Here is a 9606-nt window from a genome sequence, read left to right on the forward strand (position 1 = left end):
CTCACCACCTGGGGGCGGCCCGTCAGGAAGTCCAGTACCCAGTTGCACAGGGCGGGGTCGAGACCCAGGGTCTCGAGCTTGATGACGAGCTTGGAGGGTACTATGGTGTTGATGGAACAGGGTGTTAGTGATGATTAGATCATGCTCTGCACATGGTCAGTAGTCTCATGCCGTTCTCATTGACCTGGCCAACACCATGCGTACTAGAGGTCGACCGATTATGAATTTTCAACGCCGATACCGATTATTGGAGGACCAAAAAAAGCCAATACCGATTAATCGGCCGATTTTAAAATATATATATATATATTTGTAATTTATTTATAATAATGACAATTACAACACTACTGAATGAACACTTATTTTAACTTAATATAATACATAAATAAAATCAATTTAGCCTCAAATAAATAATGAAAAATTTGGTTTAAATAATGTTGGAGAAGAAAGTAAAAGTGCAGTATGTGCCATGTAAAAAAAGCTAAGGTTTAGGGTTTAGGTTCCTCAGAACATGACAACATATGAAATCTGGTGGTTCCTTTTAACATAAGTCTTCAATATTCCCAGGTAAGAAGTTTTCGGTTGTAGTTATTATAGGAATTTTAGGACTATTTCTCTCTACCATTTGTATTTCATATACCGTTGACTATTGGATGTTCTTATAGGCACTTTAGTATTGCCAGTGTAGCTTCCGTCCTTCTCCTCGCCCCTACCTGGGCTCAAACCAGGAACACATCGACAACAGCCACCCTCAAAGCAGCGTTATCCATGCAGAGCAAGGGGAACAACTACTCCAAGTCTCAGAGCGAGTGACGTTTGAAACGCTATTAGTGCACACCCTGCTAAATAGCTAGCCATTTCACATCGGTTACACCAGCCTAATCTCGGGAGTTGATAGGCTAGAAGTTATAAACAGCTCAATGCTTGAAGCATTGCGAAGAGCTGCTGGCAAAACGCACTAAAGTGTGCGTTTGAATGAATGCTTACGAGCCTGCTACCATCACTCAGTCAGACTGCTCTATCAAATCATAGACTTAATTATAACATCATAACACACAGAAATACGAGCCTTTGGTCATTAATATGGTTGAATCCGGAAACTATCATTTCGAAAACAAAACGGTTATTCTTTCGGTGAAATACGGAACCGTTCCGTATTTTATCTAACGGGTGGCATCCATAAGTCTAAATATTCCTGTTACATTGCACAACCTTCCTGTTATATCATAATTACATAAAATTCTGGCAAATTAGTTCGCAACGAGCCAGGCGGCCCAAACTGTTGCATATACCCTGACTCTGCGAGCAATGAACACAAGAGAAGTGACACAATTTCACCTGGTTAATATTGCCTGCTAACCTGGATTTCTTTTAGCTACATATGCAGGTTTAAAAATATATACTTCTGTGTATTGATTTTAAGAAAGGCATTGATGTTTATGGTTAGGTACAGTCGTGCAACGATTGTGCTTTTTTTGCAAATGCGCTTTTGTTAAATCATCCCCTGTTTGGCGAAGTTGGCTGTCTTTGTTAGGAAGAAATAGTCTTCACACAGTTCGCAACGAGCCAGGCTGCCCAAACTGCTGCATATACCCTGACTCTGTTGCAAGAAAAGTGAAACAATTTACCTCGTTAAAAGACATTCTTGTTAGCAGGCAATATTAACTAAATATGCAGGTTTCAAAATATATACTTGTCTATTGATTGTAAGAAAGGCATTGATGTTTATGTTTAGGTACACATTGGAGCAACAACACTCCTTTTTTCGCGAAAGTGCACCGCATCGATTATATGCAACGCAGGACACGCTAGATAAACTAGTAATATCATCAACCATATGTAGTTAACTTGTGATTATGATTGATTGTTTTTTTGTAAGCTAAGTTTAATGCTTGCTAGCAACTTACCTTGGCTTCTTACTGCATTCGCGTAACAGGCAGGATCCTCGTGGAGTGCACTGTAAGGCAGGTGGTTAGAGCGTTAGACTAGTTAACCGTAAGGTTGCAAGATTGAATCCCCGAGCTGACAAGGTAAAAATATGTCATTCTGCCCCTGAACAAGGCAGTTAACCCACCGTTCATTGAAAATAAGAATGTGTTCTTAGATGACTTGCCTAGTTAAATACATCTTTTTATTTTATTAATCGGCCAAATCGGTGTCCAAAAATACCGATTTCCGATTGTTATGGAAACTTGAAACCGGCCCTAGTTTATCAGCCTTTCCGATTAATCGGTTGACCTCTAACACGTACCCAGCACTCCGCTCCATATTCCTGTTCTGTCCTACCCTAGCATTGAAGTCACCCAGCAAAAAAAGCTTGTAATTCCTGGGGATGCGGTAAAGGGCCTCATCTAGTGACTGGTAGAAGCAGTCATTTGCCTCATTTAGATGGTAACGTTGTTGCGTATGCACTGAGAAGAGTGGCATAGCGCATCTTGGCTAGGAGGATATGGAGAGACATGAGTCTTTCACTTATGCCGACAAGTGTTTTTGGTGAGACGGAGTAAGAGGCTGGTCCTAATTGCCAGTCCCACATGTGCTGATGTTGTCCATCCAGAGGGTAACCTTTCCAGAAGAAGGTTTAACTTTCCTCCCTCTTTCAGGGACCCTTCATCCAGGAGCCTGTTATCACTCAGGGCAATAATGTCAATGTTGTAGTGCCTTAGTTCTGCAGAAATCAGTGGTCTATTGTTGTCATAGTCCAAAAGAGTTCTGATGTTCCATGATGCCAGTTTCAGGGGAATTATATTTTTGACCGCTGAGTGGTACTGCCGATAGGTGCGATAGCCTATCCAGGAAGAAGCGAGTGGGCACTTTTTAGGCCACATTTTCTAGGCCTCTCCCCTGTTGGGGTGAGCAGTGTGGCTCCTAAATAGGGCAGCTCAGTCACATGTCCTGTCGAGAGCAGCTGCCACTGAAGTCCCAACTGCTGGCGTCCATAATAGCCCTGTGCCACTTGCGTGCAGGGGTCTGATTAAGGTCTCCCAGTGCATTCACCCCTGTCCCCCGTCATCAAACACCCCAATGCAGCCAGGCTTTAGTCCAGTTTCCGGTTGATGCCTTCACTAAGGTCAGAAGTGGATACCTGTGCAAAGGAGGTTATGTTAGTGTCGCTGAGGGTACGCAATCTCCAACTGCACTACTTCCCTGTGGGAAGGTGTATTCCAGTGACAAGGGAGGAAACTCAGGACAACCAGCATCTTCCACTGCAGGAGGCTGCCTGGTCCCCAGTCTGTCGGTGTCTGCCTACCGCGCGCCACCAGCAGGCTGCTTTTCTCTCCGGGTGTGCTCCCCTGGACTTTGTCGTACCAGACTAACCCACAAGGCAGTGGGGCAGTGGTTGATGGCTGCCAGGGCGTGTCCGCACAGCGGAGGGCCTGTACAGACTCCTTTCTGGGACCCACTGCTGCTCAGAGATCCCTTGCCGGGTTAGCCTTGAGTTTCAAGACAACCAGTTAACGTGTGCTGCCACTAGGAGGTCTGACAGCAGTCTTGGTCATGGAGAGGCTTTGTACCGATAAGGGGGGACTTGTGGTGAATTGGGGAGCTTCATGCACAAGGGCTAGCTGGCGGCAGCAAGCTGTAAGCGAGAGTATGGAGGCACTACTGCACTAGATGCGTCACATGCACCCTGCAGTTTACTGCTGACACACACACACACACAGGCGTAATAGAGATCTCTGTGTTGTGTTTATTCCAGATGAAAAATTCCATTCCATTTGTGTCCATGTGTAAGAAGTGTATCATCCCCAAACCAGCCAGAACTCACCACTGTGCCATCTGCAACACGTAAGGCAAACTTTGGTTACCCTTAACCATAGATCTAGGATCGGATGTCCCTATCATAACCATTAGGGGAATTAAATAGCTGACGTTAATACTAAATCTATCTAGTCGATGAGAACTCATAACCCTGGTATAGTAGCGTTGTAGATGTCTAACTTTAACATGACAGCTTCTACTTCACAGGTGCATTTTGAAAATGGACCATCATTGTCGTATCCTTTTAAATGGAGTTGGAGAGTAGAGATTGGTTGGTAGTGTACTGGTAGTGTCACGTTATCAGGGATGGTTGACACCATTTAGATTGTCTACCATAGCTGCATCTTTTATAAGCAAGTCTGTTAGGCACAAAAATGAAGATTTATTGCACAGTATTTTTGATGATGGGTTTTAGTTTTTTGTTTCCTCCTTAACTCTGGTTTCCCCCAGCGTGGCTGAATAACTGTGTCGGCCATTTTAACCAGCGCTACTTCTTCTGCTTCTGTGTCTCCATGACTCTGGGCTGTGTCTACTGCAGCATCAGTGGCCGGAACCTTTTCCTGGATGCTTATAGTGCTTATAGTGCTATAGAGGTACACACAGACTCTTTGAGGGAGACCTGGGTCTGCTGGGCTTCTATTATTGAGAGGGTCATGGTCTACTTTAACCGTCTCTGTGTTCAATTTTAACTCTTGAAGTGTTTCTTCTGTTTGTCTAACTCTTGGTGGTCTGGGGGTGTGTTTTTGCGTTATCCTGAGAGCGCTTCAAACACATGGACAAATCAGGTGTCCCGGTGACAGGGAAGGGGCAATTCATAGGCATCTTACCGCCTGTGCAGGTAGTACACACACACACACACAAACTGCCCCTCTCACTTCATTGGCCTCTCCTGGTTACTTTCTTGTTCTTTAGTGGTGGTGGTTGAATGACTTTTTAAAGGTGATGTTTTTGATCTTGTATTATGCATACACCTAAAACAGGTGACTTAAGCACAACCCTGGGTCCCGACTAGGATATGTTTTCCTATTTAGGTGTTTGTATGACCTCTGTCTGTTGTCAATCAGAGCACCTACCAGACTCCTCCCTTAACGTTCAGAGACGAGATGTTCCACAAGAGTGTCATTTACATGTGGGTGTTAACCAGGTGAGATGTACTTCACAAGATTACTGTTATTATTACTGTATTTTAGTTTGTTTTTACACAGTGATATTTTTAAAAAAAAGACATGTTTTAATAGTTCCAAGTTAAAAGCACATTATTTCCCAATGGTGTTAGAAGCTCTGCCCCACAGTACTGTGTGTGTGTTGTCATTGGCTGTTTAGCAATAAAAAACAACTGCGACTGGTCATTTTAGCGTGGTGGCTGTATCTCTTGGGGGGCTGACTATCTGGCACGCAGTGCTGATATCCCGAGGAGAGACCAGCATAGAGAGGCACCTCAACAACAAGGAGACCAAACGGATGCGGAAATGTGGCAAGGTGCATGCGCGCGCGCATACACACACACACACCTTGCCTTACAGTTGGCGGACACAAGCTATTCAAACTGTTCTCCTATTCCTCCCAGGTGTACAAGAACTCATTTAACTATGGCAGACTGAACAACTGGAAAGTCTTCTTAGGTGTGGAGAAGAAAAGGTTAGATAGATGCTTCTCCTCTCCAGGCTGTGTGACAATCTATTGATCTGCACATATATTTAACACGCACATTATGTGACTGTTGTGGTCAGAAATAAAACACTATTACTGAGTATTGTATTTAGTTGTGGTAATGTCTGCCTCTCTTCTCTCTCCAGTCATTGGCTGACGCGAGTCATCCTGCCCTCTGGACATGTCCCCATTGGGAACGGCCTGACCTGGGACATCTATCCATTCAGAAAAGACATGATGCCCGTCTGAGCCAAATACAAAATAACTGAATTCTACAAAATGAGGAAACTCCTGATGTCTGTCTGACCACTGACCCCACAGACTCTGTCCACACAGAACTACATCTCCCAGCGGCCCCTGCTCCCTACATATACTGATGTCACATGACCAGGTTTTGGAGACGAGCAGGAAAGTGAATACTGGGAGGACAACAGGGAAGAGATGGGGAACGTTTGCTGCTCCTAAGTGAAACAACCCTACAAAATGTTTCAACCCTGGTCCTGGCACAGGGCTTGTGTAATAAAGGCCAACCACACTCCAGAACTTGTAATGATGTGGGGATGAACTGTTTCATAATGTTTTTAGACTGTACTACAGTGTACCACAGTATGAGTCGTCATATTACCAATAAGACATAGAGGTCAAACGGAAATGATTCCATTTATTTTTTTCCACCATTCACTTTTCCCATAGGTTTTTAAAAAGAAAACACTTAAATTAAAGGGTTGGGTTTAGTTTTGATAACTGTGTAAATCTTTCTAGGAGAAGGTGACTTATCAATATATTTGCCTGTATTTCCCCCCCCCCCCCGCTACTGTGACTATCATAAAGAACTACAAATGCCATGATGATCAGGATGAGGCTTCCGAATCAAGGAAAAGGTAAGAATCTAATGTCAGCTAAATGTAATAAATACATTGGCACCATTTCTTTAGATGGACAATTCTGTCAACTGTGCAAGTTTTCAATTGACAGAATACCTGTTAGCAAAGGTGTTAGCTAGAGATGACATGCAGGGATTTGTAGTCTTTCATGATGTCTACTTTGATGCTAATTACTATTTTGATTTTAAGTCACCTTGTCAGAGATTAACATAGTTATCAAAAGGTCACACCAGGCTAACTACACAAAACACAGCTGTTATTTGAGGTTGTTCTAATAGTGAATGGTGGAAAAATGATTGGAACCATTTCCCGGTTTGACCGCTAGGTTTTATGGGTATTATGACACGTCCACAATAAGACTCTGGTGTACATTAGGCATGTCAAACTCATTCCATGGAGGGACAAGCGTCTGCAGGCTTTTGGGTTTTTCCTTTCAATTAAGCCCTAGACAACCACGTGTGGGGAGTTCCTTACTAATCAATGAACTTAACTCATCAAGTACAAGGGAGGTGCTTGATGAGCGATATGTTTGCGATATTACATTTCCTTAAAACAATAACAAATGTGGATCTCTGCTTTAATCTATTTTTAACATTGTCATAAGGAGCACATTCAAAATCATAAAACCTGTTTTCCCATCTTGACATTAACATTGAGAAAAATCACTGAAAAGGGGTTGACGGTAATGCTTAACGATGTCATAAATCAGCCATAACTCCCCTTGCTACCGGGAGAATGGAATCAAGGGAGAGGCAATTGAAAGCAAGCTTAACAAAACATTCGAACTTGTTTACCAATGAGTAACGGGGTTAACGTGCTATGCTCGGTCTTCTACCCCAAAACACAGTATGTCTGTACAGTAGGACAGTTACATGCAATGTTACATTTGTTGACCCTGGAGTTATGTTATGTTCTGTAATGTTCAGTTGTATGATATTAAAAAAAAGCGGTTGACTCTGACACTTGTGTTTGCGTCTGTTCTTCACACTTAACATGTGGCGACAAGGATGGCTGAATTTCCCCTATCACCACCCCCTCCTATTTTTGCTCTGTCAGGTGAGCCCCCGGCTCCATGGTCTCTTTGGATTCAAACTTCTGAAACATACATTTTTTTAACAGCTGGGCTTACAGGACATGAGTGATGCTAGGCTAAAAGCACTGCTGCTACACTGCCTAGGCGCAGAGGGACTGTGTGTGTTCGGGACACTCTCTTGGAGACACTTCTCCCCCCTCCCCCCCCCAAAGTGCCCTCCTCTGTCGGTTTCTGTTCCGACGTTGCTGCCTGGTGAGTGTGCACACCAGTATGAGGCACATCCACTGGGCAAAGCTAGCTCGTGTAAATTTGGTGCACTGCAGGACGAAATGGTACGTGAGCAACTCCTTGAGCATTAAGACAACGAAGTACGTGAAAGACTGCCAGTGGCAAATCATCAGGTTCGACTAACAAAAGCACTCCAGCTGGCTTTTCAAGTGGATTCTGTGGCAGAATGTGCTGCAAAGCTAGCCTCCTCTCTCTCCAACCACTCACTCACTCTCACTGACACAAACCGCTTTGCTCAGACACAATACACAGAGATGCTCCACCCCAGAGCTCCGGTGCCAGCTAGAGGAAGACCTCATCGTGCCTATCGATGCATCTCCCTGGATCTCAAACCTGATCGGGGGGGGGGGGGGGGGTCTGCGTGCCTGTGTGGACCTTAGAGCAGCAAACAAGGCTATCATCCAAGACAAATAACCTCTGCCCACTGCAGAATAGCTCTGCCCTGTTCTATGGCGCCACTGTATTCAACAAGCTGGACCTCCACGAGGGATACATATTAGCCGCAACCTCACAGCGTTCTTTACCCACTTAGGGGTCTTCCGCTACAAGGACATGGCGGTTAGGATTAAGCCCCGGCCCACAGCTGCTTCCAAAAGATCATGTCGGTCTTTGCGGGGATCCCAGAGGAGGCCATGTACCTCTGACATCATTGTTCACGGGCCCACCACCAGGGTCCATGATGAGTGCCTCAACAGCATGTTCGCTGCACTGGCAAAACACCATGTTTTTTTTCTTTCCGCCACTGCCATTGACTTTGGGATTTCGCCTTTTTTTCGGCAATTCCCCGCTCCAACACTGACGCAATCCACCGGATCCCAGAGCCAAACTCTGCTGCCCAGGTTGTATCCTTACTGGGTATGATGGCATACTATCTCTGTTTTCATACCACAGTACTCATCCACAACCGCTCCACTGCACCACCTGCTAAAGAAAGAGGAGCCCTAGGTCTGGACGCCCGCCTGCTCTGATGCTGTGCGTCTCCTTAAAGGGATACTTCATGATTTTACCAATGAGGCCCCTTATCTACTTCCCCAGTGTCAGATGTCTCTGTGTGCAGTTTGAAGGAAGTTGCTAACTAGCGTTAGTGCAATGACTGGAAGTCTATGGGTATCGGCTAGCATGCTAGTTAGCAGTAGTTAGAGGTCGTTTCGTGAGCCAATGTTAATTTCCTTCCTTCATACTGGACACAACATAATATCCACAAAATGAATGCACCCCACAAACATATTAATGGGACTTGTGAAGCAGGCGTCCCAGTTTAAACTGTGGCATACCTCTTGTTTTTCTTCAGCACGTTACTCTTACGATGTTTAAGCTACACTGAGCAAAAATCAAAATGCCACATTCAACAATTTCAAAGATTTCACATTTCATATAAGGAAATCAGTCAATTGAAATAAATGAATTTAGGCCAGTCATTAATTCATGACTGGGAATACAGATATGCATCTGTTGGTTACAGATACCTTAAAAACAAAGGTATATGCTTGTATAACATGTGAGGATTTATGTCTATGCTCTGTAACCCACTACTATATCACGTAAGATTGAATTGTTTGAACAGCAGTTTGTGTGTGTGTGTGTGTCAAGAACTGAGCAACATGCTGAGACTGCTGCATGTTGCAAAACTGTAGATAACAACCCAGCAGATGCTTTGTCCTCGTGTATGTATGTGACAATATTGAGCACATGGTGTGACTTGCTGTATCTTACAAAGTTGTGGTTAATCAGGTAAAGGGAGGGGTGGTCATCACGAGGTTTAACTGAGATGGAAAAATACTGAACAACACAATAGCAGGAACTGAGCAACTTTTATAACTAGGAGGTAATACCAGAACAGTAAGAATCTATACATCGACGGAGGGAGGACTCCAAGAAGCGCCAAGAGGCGGGGACCAGCCTGAGCGCCTGCGATAGGCTGAGCAAGTCTAAACCACGCTCAGCCTTTACTGTGATAGGCCAACTATGTCTATCACAGTATAAGAACAG

The 9606-nt window shown here is 44.3% G+C and overlaps 1 protein-coding gene across 5 annotated transcripts in view; it reads left to right on the plus strand.

The window, feature by feature from the left end:
- Positions 1-7256, plus strand: part of LOC109889744 (palmitoyltransferase ZDHHC16A) — a 33159-nt gene extending 25903 nt beyond the window's left edge. For 3 of the 5 annotated variants that reach the window (XM_031823312.1, XM_031823309.1, XM_031823311.1), the window contains 8 exons: positions 3701-3789; positions 3970-3998; positions 4213-4355; positions 4523-4600; positions 4827-4906; positions 5118-5241; positions 5330-5400; positions 5559-7256. In XM_031823312.1, the coding sequence (XP_031679172.1) occupies positions 3701-3789; positions 3970-3998; positions 4213-4355; positions 4523-4600; positions 4827-4906; positions 5118-5241; positions 5330-5400; positions 5559-5661 (717 nt within the window). In that variant the 3' untranslated portion in view covers positions 5662-7256. The remainder of the gene's footprint in view (positions 1-3700; positions 3790-3969; positions 3999-4212; positions 4356-4522; positions 4601-4826; positions 4907-5117; positions 5242-5329; positions 5401-5558) is intronic. The other 2 variants (XM_031823310.1, XM_020481407.2) reach the window with 1 other exon arrangement.
- Positions 7257-9606: the final 2350 nt, after the last annotated feature.

The sequence above is a fragment of the Oncorhynchus kisutch genome, linkage group LG4, assembly GCF_002021735.2.
Source record: "Oncorhynchus kisutch isolate 150728-3 linkage group LG4, Okis_V2, whole genome shotgun sequence".
Classification (NCBI taxonomy): Eukaryota; Metazoa; Chordata; class Actinopteri; order Salmoniformes; family Salmonidae; genus Oncorhynchus; species Oncorhynchus kisutch.